This window comes from Tetrao urogallus (genome assembly GCF_951394365.1).
Source record: "Tetrao urogallus genome assembly, chromosome: 16".
NCBI classification, from domain to species: domain Eukaryota; kingdom Metazoa; phylum Chordata; class Aves; order Galliformes; family Phasianidae; genus Tetrao; species Tetrao urogallus.
This window is the reverse complement of record NC_136829.1, coordinates 9,519,239-9,536,437: the sequence shown is the minus strand read 5'-3', so window position 1 is coordinate 9,536,437 and position 17,199 is coordinate 9,519,239. Positions and strand designations below refer to the sequence as shown.

Sequence of the window (17,199 nt, the reverse complement as noted above, 5' to 3'; positions counted from 1 at the left end):
AAAAGAAACAAAACCAAAATACATGTCTCTCTGATTTTCTCCATTAATTGTTCCAACTTGTATCTTTTCCTTCCTTGCTGTTTTTTTGGTTTTTTGTTGTTTTTTCTTTTCTTTTCTTTGCTGCTGGCTGTTCTTCTTGTGTGTCAGGCTAGAGGCTAAGTGAGACGCATGCCTGAGCCTTGCGTGTACCAGGAGCCCAGAAGTAGCGTGGTAAATCCCATCTCTGAATGGGTAATGAAGAGTCAGGGGGCATGGTTTAGTTTCATGGAAGCAGTTCCTGGGTATATAGCCTGCATCTCTGAGTTAGCCTCACTACGTGTTTGATTGGTACTTCAGCACTCCTTGAACCTTATCCTTGAAAAGACTGGTTTCAATACTGGGTGATCATCAGATGCACAAACAGGCAAAGATTTGCTTAATAGTCCACCTGGAAAATGTACCCTACCTTCCATGCTGCTTGCATTTGCCAGGTAAGGCTGTTTTATCCTTAGAGGACAAACCATAATGCAGGGATTGCCCTCAGAGAAAGGCTCCTTCCATTGATCAGTGCTCAGGTTGGTGTTGGCAATGGTTAAAACAAGCAGCGATATTCGTAATGCTGTCCTCTCACCTGTCTGTGTCCAATTCTGTTTTCTGGAAAATCAGCCACTCTGATCTTCATATCTTCCTTGCATGTCTTTCTAGGCATGAATTTTGAATTGGTAAAACCAGTATATGTTTTTTTCTCCATTTTCTACTGAATTCTTTCCTGCTGTGGTCCTCATTTCATCTCCCCCATCTTGAGTTCTGTGAGGGTAAGGGAGGATGAAACAAATTGTTGCTGCAGGATCTTCTCAATCCATTGGACACCTTGCAGAGGGGGATTACAGACGTGCTTCTTCCAGTCCCAAAGGATACTTGAATTTTGGAGTAGCCTCAAGGGCATCTTTACTGCCTGCGTCCATCCTGAGTACAACGTTGTGCACTCTGTGCTTTACTAAGACTATATGTTAACCCTGGAGGGATGTAAAAATAATGTTCATGTCTGGATTGCTCAGCCTTAGGGCTGCACACTGCTAGGGGCAGGCACCAGCACAGCACTTCAGTGCATCTAAGGCTGAGTGCTAAGGAGCTTAACCTGAGATACATATGACAAAATAACAGTGAACAGCGATGCAGTCATGGGAAATTCGGTGTAGGTAAATTAATAGGAAGCTCCTCAGGAGCCAGGGCATTGTAATGTGCTGAACCAATGATTTTAGTCAATAAATGCAATGATGGGAAGGGAAGGAATCTGCAGAGCCTTTGACTGGATTGCGGGTCTGGTGCAGTGTTTTTTTTAAAGTCTTATATAAGAAGTAATCAGCCAGGTTCAAAGATGCAATCTAGCTGTTTTGTGCTGCTCCTGAAATGCAAAGCAGCTGAGCTGGCAAATTGTTGGAAGGCACAGGACGCGAGCAGTTTGACTTTTGCCAGTGCTCAGCATCAGTTTGGGAAAAAACCCTTCTTGTTTTAGAAAGAGAGGGGTGACAGTATAGCAGATGCTGCAGAATACCAAAGACCAAGGTTAATGGCATGTGGCTGGAGCTGATGTCCCTTTGTGGTGGTTCCAGCCTTTCCAGCTGTCATTTCAGTGACCTCCTGCAACCCGAATCTAACACTGTGGTTTTGTATGAGGAAGAGAAGAGAGGTTAAGTCCTATTTTTGATAGGACAAGAGGGAATGGCCTCAAGTTGTGCCAGAGGGTGTTTAAATTGGCTATTAGGAAGAATTTCTTCTCAGAAAGAGAGGCAGGAAGTGGCGGAGTCACTGTCCTTGGAGGCCCCTAAGGAAAGGGTAGATGTTGAACTTAGCAACATCTTAGCAATGGTTTAGTGGGCAATATTGGTGGTAAGCGGATGGTTGGACTTAGTGACCTTAGAGGTCTTTTCCAACCTTAATGATTCTATTCTGTTCTATTACTCATCGTGATATTGGTCATGAGCTGATTAGTTTTTTTGGTTTGTTTGTTTTCTTTGTGCTCTGCTTCTAGAAATTCCATTCTTGGGGCTGAATTCACCTTTGCCATGGCTTTTCTGAAATCACTGGGTATGAATCAGGCTTGAGCCTGCTCCTCTGATATTTCTGCTCAAGCCATGGAAAGCATTGCACACACAGACGTGTTCTTTGCTGGAGTCCCCAGTGATCCACAAAGGATTCACTCTGGGCTCTGCTGCCTGCTTTTAACAAGCTCTTTTCAGACACCATGAGCTCAGCGCAAGCTGTGGGTTGACAAACAGTCTCATTTCCCAGCAAGAGATGGCCTCTTTCTCCTGGCCATAGCTTTTTCAGGAGAATGAGCCCTGTTACTGGTTGAGCTTGTAGGCAGTGATGGATTTGAGCCCACGGCAGCCTAACTCAGCTTGGCTAGTGTTTGCTGCCTGCAGAATGGAATAAGAGAATGAAACAATTGCTCAGGGATAGCTTAAAGTCAACAGCGAGAAGCTATAGGTGATTATTTACATTGATCCAAAATTACTGCTATTGTTACAATCCACGTTTTGAAAGCTACTGATTTAATACCATAGAATACTGTGGATTGAACCCCCTAGCAGAGGGTTTTGGGCAGGAGCTCCTGCCCCCAGCATCTTATGGAGGATGGATGGCAACTCATCTGAAGGTCACTTCTCATGCATTTTCTTGCTGAGGGCGTTGGATGCAACTGAGCCTAAATGCAAAGCCTGCCAAAACAGTGAGCATCCTCCTGTTGGCTGCTGGGGCTGCGGTGGGTCCTGCCTCTGGGGTGGGTCCTTACATGTTCATCAGCATGGGCTCTCATTTTTCTGTCTGGCAGCAGAGAAAAAGTCAATTCCGTTTGTATATTTTGTTCAATTCAAGCCAAAAGCTGAAAGTCTTGCAAATCTTCCCTGAAGGTAGAAAGGAACTTTTTTTTTTTTTTTTTTTTTTGGTCACTGAATACGCTTTTAATGAATGCCAACCTAAAGTTACTGCCAAGATCCCGGAATTAAAGCACAGATTATGCTGCTGTTACGACTTTCCAGAATCCCTGATCAGAAAGCCATAATTTTCTCTCCCTTCCCCCTGCAACAAGCAGTGCTGTGTGCTCACACTGCTCTTAGCCATCATCCTTACAAGCTCTGGTTCATGTTGTGTAGGGCTGGATTCCTGCTTCCCCGTGTTCATGTCATGTTGGCCAGTGAACTGAAGCTATTTGCCATCTGCCTGAGTTCTACCTGAATAGCACTTCTCTGGGACGCTGTGTCACCGTGCATGACTTTCAGGTTGAAGCTGATGATGTTGGGCTGGCTGGCAGCTCGCAGCTCCCTGTGTGGGTGTGTTTCTCCTGGGCTCTTTCTCATTGCTCTGCAGAGACTGTGATTGCACGGAGATTGCAGGGGTTGTTCCCAGTCACGGAACTGCATGGCAGAAGGAGGACTTCAGTGAATCATTCGTGTTGTTTCATGGGTATAGAAGAGGAGCCCCAAGCAAAGGCCCTGCTCGGCTCAGTGAGGCGCTTTGAGTGCTGAATGCTGGTGCTTTGCTGACTCATTTGTGTAAAACTTCTTCTAAAAAGGACCACATAGGTCGAAGCATTGGTACTACTGAAACACAGCAGATCCCAGGGAAGTTCCTCCGTAAAATCAACCATGATACAGAAACAAAAATCCAATTGGCCTTTTTAGGATCGAATGGCAAATAGAGTTTCAATATGGCTTCTCATGCACGAAACACAGAACTGCCTTTTGACGTTTGGCTGTGTGCGATGATATCGGTAGCATCAGGAATCTAGGCTTACCAACAGAAAGGTGTTGGGGCACATGTTTTTTCCCAGAGGGGTCCTAGCTCCGCTCTGATTTTCAGCTGCACTCAGCATTTCACTGAACCCCTGAATTTAGGTGCACTTTGCAGGTGCGCCACATGCTGGATATGAATTCCCCTGTACCTGTCTATGCAGTTTCACAGAATTAAAAATGAATCATTAATTGAGTTAATTCTGCCTTTTCTACTTGAAACTTGATGTGAACGTGTTTTGTTTGCGTCTCCCGACCTGAGATTGCAGCCCCATCCTGCGCAGGGCACTGCTGCCCAAGCACCTTTCTGCCCAGGTCTGTGTTCCATGTCTCACAGTGTGGAGTGACTTTGTAAAAATAGCACCTTCTTATTCAACAAATCTGCTCCCTGCGTGTCTTGAAGTCACATCTTCTTCCTTTTCTGACAAAGCCACGTGTCTCGTGCTGCAGATGGGGAGGAAGCTGGGATTTGCTTTGCTTCAAACATCAGCAGCCAAGTTCTGGTTAAAGAACCTCTGGTTACAGGACCTTATGCTAGGTGTGAAGGCAAGTAGGGCTGTTTGCTTCTGAATTTCAAGGTGGTGCTGTGGAGAGACAGGAGAAAAACAGACCTTTGGTTGGTGCCCTAGAAACCCAGTGAGAAAATCAAAATTCTAGCAGTGTTCTTCCTGCAAACGGAGGCTGAGCGTCTGCAGCACGATAAGTGGCTGCTGCAATGGTACAGAGTATTGGAAAAACTATCCTTAGTTTTATTCAGTTTTGCACTGCTTCTTTATGAAATATGAGCTCCATGCGCAAATGTCTTGCACTGGTTGTCTGACCTCTATTTGTATACTTGAATAAGCAATTGCTATTCAGAGAATATCAAATCATCCCAAACTGTTTGCAGTTTGGCTCCCCCAAGATTGTCTCTAAGCCTTTTCGTAAGGATTCATCCTCGCTTTTTGGTTTGAAATCTTGATGTGAGAATTTTGTCCTCTTTGTTTGGATGGAAGCTTTTAATTACCGATCTCGGAATGTGTAAAATAATGAAAGCTGGCTCAGCAGACTGCTTCTCGGTGAGATCATCTCTTCTTCCCACAGTGATCTTTTTGCTTTGTTAACAGAATAGGACTCAGATAGAGAAACAGCAGTTAAGTGCCGTATTTTGAGGTTGTATGTTTTCCTGGTGATGGTGCCTGTAGCAGACCTGTAGCTAGGTCGTAGTTAGCTTGTAGATTAAATCTTCATAGGATATAAAGGACTTGCATGTTTCAGTATTTACATATGTGACTGGGCAAAGATGAACTCTCTGTAAGATATATAAGGGGCACCTTCTGTTTTAGGAGGGGGAAAGGCAGAGTCTAGTGAAAGAGAGGCAGGTCTGAGCACCAGGAATGAAGTGTTTCCAAGTGAAGCTAAATACTGAAGGCCAAGGCTTTTTTCTTGGTATTCTCTTACTGGATGTAGGGCTTCGAAAGGCAGTTGTGAAAGAAAAGCTTCCTCGCTCATGATCGGAGCCGATCAGTGATTTAAGGACTCATGACCTCATCGTTAACGTCATTCTGTCCCGCCAGCCCTGGCATCCCACGAGGGGCTTCTGTTTAAGTCCATATTATTTTTTCTCTCTTAAAAATCATTCCCATTTCACTCATTACGGCGGAAACATTTCTACAACGCTTTATTTAAAAAAAAAAAAAAAAAAAAAAAGCAATAACGAAATGAATATATATTTTTTTAAAAAGCCAACAGCAAAACTACATCTCACTGCTGCTTGGAAGTGCTCTTGGTTTCTAAATGGCTGGTGGGGAAGGACTGCGTGGTTTCCAGAATGACTCCTCCTGCTGTCTCCTTTTTGTCTTTGTTTCAACGTGTTTCTCTGAACAGTCAGAAGGTCAGTTTGAAAGATCGTGTCTTCTCCAGTCCCCGCGGTGCTGGCACCAAAGGGAAAGGCTCTCCACAGGCTCAGGGCATCCGGAGGTCCCCCAGTGCTGACCAGAGCATCGAGGACAGCCCCAGCAAGGTGCCCAAGAGCTGGAGCTTCGGAGACCGCAGCAGAGCCCGGCAGGCTTTCCGCATCAAGGGAGCTGCATCGCGGCAGAACTCCGAAGGTGTGGCCTTGGGGTGCTCTGTGGGATCCCAAAACCACATCCCTCTCCCTCACCACCCCACGTTAAGCAATCCTGTTAAGCAGACCTATTTGGTGGCAAACAGAGTTAAGTCCAGCTGGTGACCTGATGCTAGTGGTGTTCCCCAGAGGTTACTATTGGGGCCAGGTATGTTCAGCTAATCTCTATGGATGATTTGAATGAGGGGATTGAGTGCACCCTCAGTAGGTTTGCAGATGACACTGAGTCGAGAGGAAATGTTGATCTGCATGAGGGTAGGGAGGCCCTACAGAGGGATCTGGACAGGCTGGATCGATGGGCTGAGAGAACTGGGATGGTTCAGTCTGGAGCAGAGGAGGCTCAGGGATACCTCATAGCTCCCTACAGTGACTGAAAGGAGGTTGGGGCTCGGCTTCTGCTCCCAGGTAACAGCAACAGAACTAGAGGTGATGGACTTAAGTTGCACCAGGGGAGGGCCAGGTTGGGTGTTGGAAAAAATTTCTTCTCCAAAAGAGCGGTGATGCAGTGGCACAGCTGCACAGGGAGGTGGTGGGGTCACCATTCCTGGAAATGCTTAGGAAATTTGGAGATGTAGCACTTGGGGACATGGTAGAAATAGGTAAACAGCTGGACTTGATTTTACTGGTCTTTTCCCTGCCTGGCCCGACTGGAGAATGCTAACACACTGCTCTTTATTCCTGCTTTTCCAAACTCAGAAGCAAGCCTGCCTGGAGAAGACATTCCTGATGAGAATAAAAGCTGCAACTGTGAGTTTGTGACAGAAGATTTAACACCAGGACTGAAAGTCAGCATCAGGGCAGTGTGGTAAGAGAGGGAGAAGGGGAAAGAGGTTTGGAAACATAAGCGATAGAATAAAATGAAATACGAAGTCCAAGCAAATGCTGAAATGCCTGTGTTGCAGGCTGCTTTTCCCCTGGGTGGCCTGCTCTCCTTCACAGAAAATTCTGCCAGAAAGGGAATTTTTGCTGAGGGAAGTTAAAAATGCAGAAACAGGAAAATCCCCTGCAGGGATGCATCCAAGCAATTGCTCTCACTCACTCTGAGATTTAATGCTGACATTTATAACAGCAGTGTGGAGCGGAGACGTGCCCAGCTGATAGTCCGGAGGTCATCGGTGTCCCCTGGTGCTCACAGGACTTCAGCCCCCACCAGCCCCTTCCCTTCTCCTGTTGCCATGTTGGGCACAGGGTGTGGATCTGCTCTGGTTCCCTTCCAGCTCCCAATGGGTTTTAGATGCCACCAGGCGAGTCAGGGACTTTATTTTCCCTTCCCTCTCTTGCAGCATTATGCGATTTCTCGTCTCCAAACGCAAGTTTAAGGAGAGCCTTCGGCCCTACGATGTGATGGACGTCATCGAGCAGTACTCAGCTGGCCACCTGGACATGCTCTCCCGGATTAAAAACCTCCAATCCAGGCAAGAGACCCCTCTGCTTGCTTCACTTTGCCCCTGCTTTTTGTTCATCACACAGATGTTGCCACGAGAGACGCTTTCCCTTTGAGCTACACCTTAGTCTTTTTCCTCCTTAAGAGAAAGTTCAGAGGAAGCATCTCTGCATGTGGCTGGGACCTATGGGGATGAGCAGGACTGAGCACACGCAGAGCAAGCACTGGGGTTATGCCATTAAATCTGCCTCTTGTCCACCTCAGGACAGCTTTGACAGTTCTGAACTGGATTTCTCTCTTTCCCCACACACAGAACCCATGACATCTACAGCTCACCTCCCTGCAGGTATTTCTTTAGGAGTTTCATCCATTTGCGCCTTCCATGGCCCCTGTGCTCCATGCCAATGATCAGACCCCTATCCAAGGCAGCTCTGTTGGTTCAGCAGAAGTGGTCACAGCTCTGCTGATCACAAGGACACCCAGAGCAGGAAACAGGGTTTGGCATTGGGCTGTCTGTGGTCAGAGTCATTTACCATTTACTTTAACAATTATATAATGAAAGTGTTTCCCTTGTTGACTGCAGCAGCCCAGCTTCTGCTGGAAGCCACTTGGGGAAATTTTTCCTTTAATTTCCAGCCTATTTTGGTTATGAAAATCTGCAAAAAAAAAAAAAAAAAAGTTTTCAGATATGCATGCAGGAATAGAATAGGAAATTTGTCTTATGTAAAAGAGGAATCTCTCTCATCCTAATCTCTCAAAGACCCTTTAACTCTGCTATTTCTGATGCTCACGCAGTGGAGCTAACTTTCTCAGTGTTGCTGCATGCTGTGCATTTCCTATTTCCAGCTCTACTGTCAGAAGGTAAATTCTCCCTTGCAATGAAAATTAAAATATCCCAGAGAATTTCCTCTCTCTGAGCCTCTCACCCCCACTCAGTACAAATTCAGTGATTATGAATCTGAGATGCACAGCTGAATCTGGAGGGGGAAGAAGAGGAGGAAGGGATTGATATTTCCCAATCTGAATAAGCTGGAACATGAAACTGCCTCTGCAGTGGGGAGTGAACCATTGGGCTGGCATCTCTACTGGCTCCAGGTGGGACACCTGAGTGCTCAGCCCCCAGAACAATGCCATCTGTCCCCATCAGTCCTATTGGCATTCCCCAATATTGGGGATACCAATATATACCCAAATACCCAAATAAAATAAAAAACCCAAAATAAATACCCAAATTCTTGGCTGCCAAGACAAAGTTGTTGTTTTTTAGGGAGATAAGGAACTGAAGCATTTAAAGATGAAACTGAATTGTCCCTTAACTTCACTAGTGGGACAGTGAGGCTGCAGTGCCTAGGACTGCCATCCATCCCACTGCAGGGAAGTCAGGAGGACCAGAATCTTCTTTAAAGTCACGTGTGAAGAATCTGGATTTGGGATCTAGAGCTGATGAGTAGCTTCACTGGTTTCCCTGTTCCCACCAACTAGAACAGTGATAGAGATGGCAGCGTAGCCCCTTAGGACACCAAGAGATGCCCTATTATGACCTGCCCAGTCCAACTGGAAGGGACACCCTGTAGCCAGGGCATGTGCCTTGGTGGCCATGGCCAATGCTGGGACGTGAGCTGGATCTAGGAATGCAGTGTGCCCATAGGTGGAGCCCAGCGAGGCTGTCCTGGGTCGGCTTGGAGAACTTTTATTTTTGTTCTCCTGTCCTGCAAACTGCGGTGCTCTCCTGCCTGCTCAGCTCCATGGGTCTGTCTGTGTTGTCCCACAGCCAGGGCTGGGGATTAAAGCACATTCAGGCACTTCTCTGGGGGGTTTACCTGCACTTTCCTCTTTAATCACAAATGTCTCTGTCACTGTGTCGTGTCTGTGATATGCTCTTTTCAATGTTGTGTTCATGCTGTCTCGTGTCTCATCTCTTACCAACCACGGATGTCCCCCATTCATTCAGTTCCACAGTCCCACAGTGTATCTCACCGACTCCAACAGCTCGTGTATTTCTGAGCTAGCTGAGGGTGCATCATCTGGCAGTGTAACTGAAAGGAGAATGAATGTATGTTGTTTCATGTCCAACCGTCTCGATGGAATAGTGCTGCAAATATATTCCAGAGGGTAAAGCATGTTATCTGTTAAATCTGGGGTGGGTGGGAGTTATTCTCCTAAACAGCAGTGGTGCCAAAAATCGCCAAATCTTACCCCAGGGTGGGTAATGTTTCACCGACAACCAGGCGGTAGGAGAGAAACTTCTGTTTCTAGCGGAATATATTTTCAATTTCTCTCTCTTTCTGTCGTTCTGTTTTTCAGTTGTTTCTTTCTGCAACTTTCTGACCAACTTTTCTCTACGTGTTGCTTCATTATGCATTTTGCTGGTGTCTTTTCTCTTATTTACTTTGCCAGGATAGATATGATTGTGGGTCCCCCGCCCCCTTCAACTCCCCGGCATAAGAAGTATCCAACCAAAGGACCCATGTATTCTTCCAAAGAATCTCCCCAATACTCGCCTAGGTTAGGATTCACCAAAATGCCGCTTTCTCTGGATTTTTCATTTGCTTAATGTCAAACCCCTTTCATGCCAGTTATATGACGGCATTTATCGCTTAGCAGCTTGCTAAATCGTGACTCAGAACGGCTTGCTACTCTGAGTATGATCTGATTTACTTGCAGTAATGAGCTTTCACACTAGGCAAGCCAAAGGAAAAAAAAAAGGACATACCTACCATCATTGGTAACCATCAGTTTCTTCAGCTGGTCTGTTGTCGGTCTTCTCCCAGTACAAGAAAGACAAGGAGTTGTTAGAGACAGTCCAGAGGAGGGCCACAAAGATAATCAGAGGGCTGGAGAACCTCCCCTATGAAGACAGGCTGAGGGAGCTGGGCTTGTTCAGCCTGGAAAAAGAAGGCTGTGGGGGTGACCTCATTGCAGCCTTCCAGTACCTAGAGGGAGCCTACAAACAGGCAGGGAGTCAATGCTTTACACGTAGATAATGGGAGGACAAAGGGCAAGTGGTTTTAAGTTGAAGGAGGGAAGATTTAGGTTGGATGTCAGGGGGAAGTTCTTTACTGTGGGAGTGGTGAGATGCTGGCACAGCTGCCCAGAAAGGCTGTGGATGCCCCGTCCCTGGAGGTGTTCAAGGCCAGGTTGGTTGGGGCCCTGGGCAGCCTGGTCTAGTATAAAATGTGGAGGTTGGTGGCCCTGCATGTGGCAGTGGGTTGGAGATTCATGATCCTTGAGGTCCCTTCCAACCTTGGCCATTCTGTGACTCTATGATGACTCTCCAAGTTGGTGCTGACATTTAGCTTTTTTAAATCTCATATTTTATCAGACTATCTTCAAATGTAACAGGTGGAATATTTACCCACAAAGCCAGTGCAACCCAAACCATCTACTTTCTGAAAGATCAAGCGGAGGAGCCTCTGTTTGCGGCCCTTTGGACTGTGAAATGAGTTGATCTTGGTGGGCAAATTAAGAATGAAGTGTTTCATGCTGAGCAGTCTCTTTTTGCTGATGCAGCTATACTGACCATGGAGGTAAAAGTTCTCTTGCAATGTTACCACCATAAGACTCATATTCAAAAAAAGGTCCTGCTCTGGTCTGCAAAAAGAGCCCAATCCAGCCTATAGCCACTCAGTGAAATACTTTTTTGTTGCCCTTATTAAGTTCTCACATTAGTTAGAGCTATGCTCATAGCTGATGCTGTGAGGACCATCTTTCCACCAAGCCACTCATTTTGGGGCATTCTCATGTCTGGGCAGCAGATAGCTGCATTTTCACCACTGAGACTGCTAGAGCCCAAGGCAGGTAGAAATATTTACTAGAAAGCCATTTTCCATGTGCAAACAGTAGGTGATTTTCAAACACAGTGAGCTTAGCCTCAGGTATTTTTTTCTAAATATACTTGCCCTCCTGAAGTGCTAATACATGACAAATCTCTTGAATTTTATTTAAGCTGCTCTGAGTAATCTTCACTAGCAGGATGTGAGTAAAGAGAATACTGAAAGCTTACCTTTCCCACTCAGGAGGTTCAAAAATAAAGTAAAATAAGTAGAGAATTTTCCAAGAGCCCCAAAATTCATGCTTGGGGGAAAAAAAAAAAAAAAAAGAGATGCTTTCAGTAAAGCATTTTTTCCCCAATTCTCCCTCCCTCAAATGATGAGGCCCAAACTAATCTTTAAAAACAAAATAAATCTTTTATCTGGACCAATGTTTTGATATGAAATTAAAAAATAGGGATTCAACTGGATTTTGCTCCATTAACCTTTCAGATGCAACCAGCCTTGAAGGGCTGGGCAAGATTTCCACATGGAAACGAATGTTCTGCACGTAGGATGGGCGCAAGGCAGGGAGGTCCAAACTCTGGGTCAGGCTTAGCTGTTGCTCTTCCTTTTCAGCACATCCCTGTTTTAGCCAAATGTTGCCCACGCAGAGAATGGGGTTTAATTCCTCCCAGTGGCTGATTTAAGGTAGACCTGTTTTGAAATAGTTGCAATTCAGTTGGAATTCATAGGCAACAGAATATTGGTCAAAATACGTCTAGAGCGAACTTGATTGAAACATGGGGAGGTAAGGAGCAGTCACGTGACATGGATGAAGGGGGTTTGGCTTCAATGCCTGGATTGTGTTAAAAAAAATATAATTAAAACAGATAAAGAAAACAGAAAGTAATTGAATATATATTCCCAAACACTTCATTTTTATCTCATTTGAGCCATTTGACCTTTTGATGTCTGCTTCTGGCCCGAGGGTGACATATTACACCTCTTTGCATGTACTGTCAGCATGGAAGCGTAATGAAGCATGAGAAAACCTGCACTGTGGCTGATGCAAGAATTTACATTTTTTTTATATCATGAGAAAGAAGGAAAGATATCAAAGTTCACTTCAAAGAGCAACCGCCCTTCTCTCCCCCTCCCAAACTAAGACCCAGCAGAGCGTGTCGCAGGCAGCAGATGGCACAGCTTGTCATGCATCGCTAGAAATCTTGGAATCATCTTCTGCTGTGAAGGGAAGAGCGTGGGTCTGCCTCTTCTGAAGCCCCAGCTGAGGGCTTCCCTCTGCACACGTGTCTTCAGCACAGCCAAGATAATGTTGGGAATGCACAAGGTTGCCCGTGAGATGCAGTGCAGCAGGGAGTTTGGCATCTCTGGGAAGATACGTGGTCCCTTGTCATGCCATAAGAATATACGCTATTCCTCACCGCTTGCAAAGGTGAAATGTATCCATTCTTGGTCTTTTGAGCTTTGTTGCCCGGTTTGGATAAGACAAACTCTTTCAGAGTGGTTAAAAGGGCCACCTGCCCTTTGCTGATGACTGTGCCTTTGCAGTGCTCAGATGAGATTGCCTTAGCACCGTTGGGTTCTCAAGAGGAAATTCCTCTTTTATCAGACAAGGCAGAAGGAAAGTTCCACGTTTTGCTGAGGGTAGGAGCACTCTCCACAGGTTTCTGGCTTCTGCCATGAGGAGCAAAGGAATGAGTGATCTTGAGCCTGGTTTCTCCTACCAGGCACCAGGGCTCACTTCACCTTTTTCTGCACTGAAGCCAGTGTCCCACAGCTGCCAGCATCCCAAGGTCCATGAGACTAAGGTGACATCAGGCTCTGGTTTCTCAGGGCTGCAGAAGATGTTACGGCTGCATAGCTGGGAACGGAATGATCCTGACAGGAGTTCTGTCAGGCTCTGCTATCAAGGATATGCAAGGGCTTCTGAATGCCTTATGGATGAGTTCTGTGAAGCTCTGCTTATGAATCACAGCAGGTCTATAGGAAGTTGTATCCCACCACACAGCTTCTTTGTGTGGGGTGGTTGATCACTCCATCTGTGAAGTACACCCAACCTGTACTTCCCTTGGGTCCTGTGAGGCTCACTTACTGGATAACTTTTCTTTTAAAGATGTGGAAGAAAGCAGAAGTCCTTCCTCAAATTCTGCCAAATTAGAAATAAGGTTGCAAGAGACTCTCTCTGCTATTACAATATACAGTAAGATAGCCATGTTTGGTTTTTCTGTTACTGTCCTACCTCCCTGCTCTACTCCCCAACTGTTGAAGGACATTTCATTTTCACTAGTACACACATTTTGGTGTTAGCATTGTGCTAGATGTGGCAGAGTACCCTGATCTTTCTTGGCCTTCCCCAGTATTCGGTAGCAATTAGGCTTTGAGCCTCTTAAAAATGCATGTTCATTGCTTTACTAGTTTACTTGCTTGTGCATACAGGACAGGAGTTCATACAGTGGCTGTACTACGCCTTGACTTGTGATTCCAAACCAAGGTAGCCCGAGGTATCTGATTTAATACCTCTTTGCTTACATGGTAGCAACGTTGTTGTAGGATTTCTTGTGCTGTATGTCGTGTCAGTAATTGCATCCCTTGTTGGGAGTTCCTGTACGTATCAATAATTTGCTTCTCCCATTACAAGAGAGAAATAAGGCATGCATATTCCTCACACTTGTAATTACAGCACTTGGTGCTCCTTGCACTGCTGTGCTTATGTTGCTAAGCAAAGGATCAAACATGACTTGTTAAATTGAATGGCATTTTGTCGCATCCTTGCCCAAATGAAGGATGTTCTGGGATCAAAGATAAACTCCAAAACAATGGTTGGCTTATATTTTCTGTCTTTGGTGTGATGTGCTCACCCACTTCATCCCTTTGAGCCAGATCTTCTGGTGCTGCAAACTGCTGTCGCTTTGATATAACCCAAGGGAGCTGCGTTGGTCTATTCCCACTGATATCTGTCCCTTTATGTCAACAGCTAACATACATACTAAGTCCCTGTCACGTGTGAAGAAAACAGATGGCTCTTGTGTTGGAAATAGCCTCACATCTCATTCCTTTCCTTGTTTTTTGTTTGTTCATTTTCCCCTGTCTGTCTGTGTTCAGCTCCTTCCTTTTCCTCCTCCTGGTGCATGGACCCATGGCCCACACAGCAGAACTGCGTAAGAAGCATTTTGAGTTTTCCACTCAAGATACCTCAACTTGATTTCAGTCAGATTAATTAACCCTTCTTTTCCCTTGCCACCCTTACTTTTGGTGCATTATGCAAGAGTAAAGTTTGCTTGGCATAGAATTGTATTATGAACCAGGCGGCCATTAAGAACCCATTCCAAAACTGGGTTGCTTCCCTGGCTTTGGAGGGATCAGATAATTGACTTCCAGCTTCCAAATTGGCTCTGCTCTCCTCTTTCCTGAGGTGTTTATGAACCCAGTTATTTTTGGACTGGGAAGGAGGAAGTGCAAATGTAACGTGTGTAAATAACTTGTCACCAAACAGTGTGCCTAGTAGCTTTAGCTGCACATGCTGCAAGAACGTCCTCTGATGTTGACAGTGTGGAGCCCTGCTAATAGAAAACATCTAATGATACAGGTGAGAGCTGCAGCAGCACTGAGATGGAGGCAATTTGGTATTGCTTGGTGCGTTATGACCAAATTCAGCATAATTCCACTAAAACAGTACCACAGCTGTTTGTTTGGATCTGAGGGCAAGGGGCTCGTTTTCATGGACATGAGAATTACGCGCCTACATTTGCATCGAGGAGAAGAGACTTCTGCAAAGACTGAAAAAAAGTCCCACCAACATATGCTAGACAGAAAACTTGATCTTCCCCCAAAATAATACAGCCTCAGTGCAAATAAAAAGCTAATTGATTTGGAAGAAAGCCAGCTACAGCGATTCTTTGCAGCGGGTAAATTTACTGTGCATAATGTGCCAGATTTTATCTGTATAAACAGAAACGGATAATTTCAAACTCTGCTAATACTGCTCTGAATTTTGCATCTGAATTAACACTTCAGTGCCACTGCGTGTCTGTGAGTAATTTGGAGTGCTAGCGGGGAGAAAGGCTGCTGCTTTATCCCCCAGAGGCGCGATGAGCAAAGCCCCCTCGCCTGCTGCCTCCGACTGACTCCAGTCCTTTTCCGGGGATGGGGGGATTTTCTGATCCTGGTAGAGTTGACCAGATCGTTGGGAGAGGATCCTCCATGACCGACAAGGATCGGACCAAAGGCCCAGCCGAGGGGGAGCTGCCTGAAGACCCCAGCATGATGGGCAGACTTGGGAAAGTTGAAAAACAGGTACGTTGGGGTGTGAGGGGTTCTTGTCCTTGGGTATTACCTGCATTGTGGTGTTGTTTGGGGTTTGGGTTTGTTTGTTTGTTTGTTTCATTCCAATTGGATATGATCATTTGGAAGCAAAACTAAGAGCAAACAATGTTTTGCAAAGGAAGCGATGGGTTTTGTGAAAGGCCGTGAAATGTCTTCAAAGCCTCAGAACAGATTCAGGCATTTAGAAGTCTGTTTCTTACAGGCTTTCTGTTTCTTTTTTGAAGAGTCTACCAAAAATCTGTTTTTGAAGGTGGCACGGTGCCACTCTGTTAGACGAGCCCATGAGCCTGGCTGCTGCAGCTGCCAGCCTTGCTGAGCATGGAAATCCTCCCAGAGAGTGAGACCCAGAAATCCCACTGAGCACCTGAGCCCAGGCAAGGGCCAGATGCAGCAAGGAAGTGAGAGATGGGGGAAGGATTTAAGTGTCCTCCAGCTTTCCTGGAATTTGATGCGTGACAGAGAGATCACAGTAGATGAAGGAGTCACGCTAACGAGGAGGAGAATTAAAGGTTGTTTCAGAATATGACAAATATGTACTGAAAGTTCCGCGTTGGTGTAGGTTGGTCGGCAGTAAAGTCCAGGCCCATGTTTGTACCTTGGTGGACTGGAAGCTGCTCATCCTCAGGATGTAGTGCTGGAATTTGGTGTTTTGCAGGTTCAGTCGATGGAGAAGAAGCTGGACTTCCTGGTGAACATTTACATGCAGAGAATGGGTATCCCACCGACAGAGACGGAGGCCTACTTCGGGTCCAAAGAACCAGACCCAGCCCCTCCCTACCACAGCCCCGAGGACAGCAGGGAGCACATCGACAAGAACGGCTGCATCATCAAGATCATCAGGTCCACCAGCTCCATGGGTCAGAAGAACTTCTCAGCTCCGCCGGCCCCGACCAACTCGTGCCCGCCCTCGACGTCGTGCCAGCAGCAGCCCTACCAGCGGCAGAGTCACGGCTCCTCGCCCGTCGGAGACCCCGGCTCGCTCGTCCGCATCCCACCTCCGCCCTCCCACGAGCGCTCCCTGTCAGCCTACAGCGGCGGGCACAGGGCGAGCGCAGAGTACCTGCGGAACGAAGACATTACCACCAAACACCACGAGAGCGCCCTGAGAGACAGCGACACGTCCATCTCCATCCCCTCGGTAGACCACGAGGAACTGGAGCGCTCTTTCAGCGGCTTTAGTATTTCCCAGTCCAAAGAGAATTTGGACATCCTTAACAACGGTTGCTATGCGGCCGTGGCCAAAATCAGACCCTACATTGCGGAAGGGGAATCGGACACCGATTCTGACCTCTGCACACCCTGTGGCCCTCCTCCCAGGTCGGCCACGGGCGAGGGACCCTTCAGTGACATGGGCTGGTCAGCCCCCCGGCAGTGAGGGCCCCGTGCAGCCTCAAGCCATGGCCGAGTCCCGGCAGCTGCCCGCTCCAGCTGTCCTCGTGTCGAACTTCTCAAGGAGATGGACAGCTAAGGGTTTCCTCCATCTAGGACATCCTTAGCTGCCGGATGCTTTCTTGCAGCTTACTCTGGGGGGCAATGAGCAGACCCAAGCCTGCGGGAGTGGAAGAGGTCACGGTGGTGAGCGAACTGGAGCCGTGAAGTCCGGATTTCTTTCATACTCTCTTTCTAAGATCCTTAGGTGAAATTCTTTCATGGTGCAGGATAGGCAATTTGCATTTCTTCTGAATGTTTAGAGATGTGGGGCAGGAATAAATCACCCGGCCAGGGCTTTTGGAGGTCACATCAAGTGGTATTGAGCAGTGTCACATGGCAGTTGCCATACCGTGGCACTGGTGATTACACCTTTCAGTATTTTGGAGTCGCAGAATGAACACGTGTCAGTTT

General features: G+C 46.5%; 1 protein-coding gene across 5 annotated transcripts in view; it reads left to right on the top strand.

Annotated features, from left to right (window-relative positions):
* KCNQ2 (potassium voltage-gated channel subfamily Q member 2) overlaps positions 1 to 16,732 on the top strand; it is a gene marked incomplete at both ends in the record, with an annotated part of 50,901 nt that extends 34,169 nt beyond the window's left edge. For 2 of the 5 annotated variants that reach the window (XM_079543599.1, XM_079543598.1), the window contains 5 exons: positions 5,580 to 5,860; positions 6,574 to 6,682; positions 7,161 to 7,292; positions 15,204 to 15,327; positions 16,013 to 16,732. In XM_079543599.1, the coding sequence (XP_079399725.1) occupies positions 5,580 to 5,860; positions 6,574 to 6,682; positions 7,161 to 7,292; positions 15,204 to 15,327; positions 16,013 to 16,732 (1,366 nt within the window). Of the gene's footprint in view, positions 1 to 5,579; positions 5,861 to 6,573; positions 6,683 to 7,160; positions 7,293 to 9,658; positions 9,767 to 15,203; positions 15,328 to 16,012 lie in introns of all 5 variants that reach the window. The other 3 variants (XM_079543597.1, XM_079543596.1, XM_079543600.1) reach the window with 3 other exon arrangements.
* Between the last annotated feature and the right edge of the window lie 467 nt (positions 16,733 to 17,199).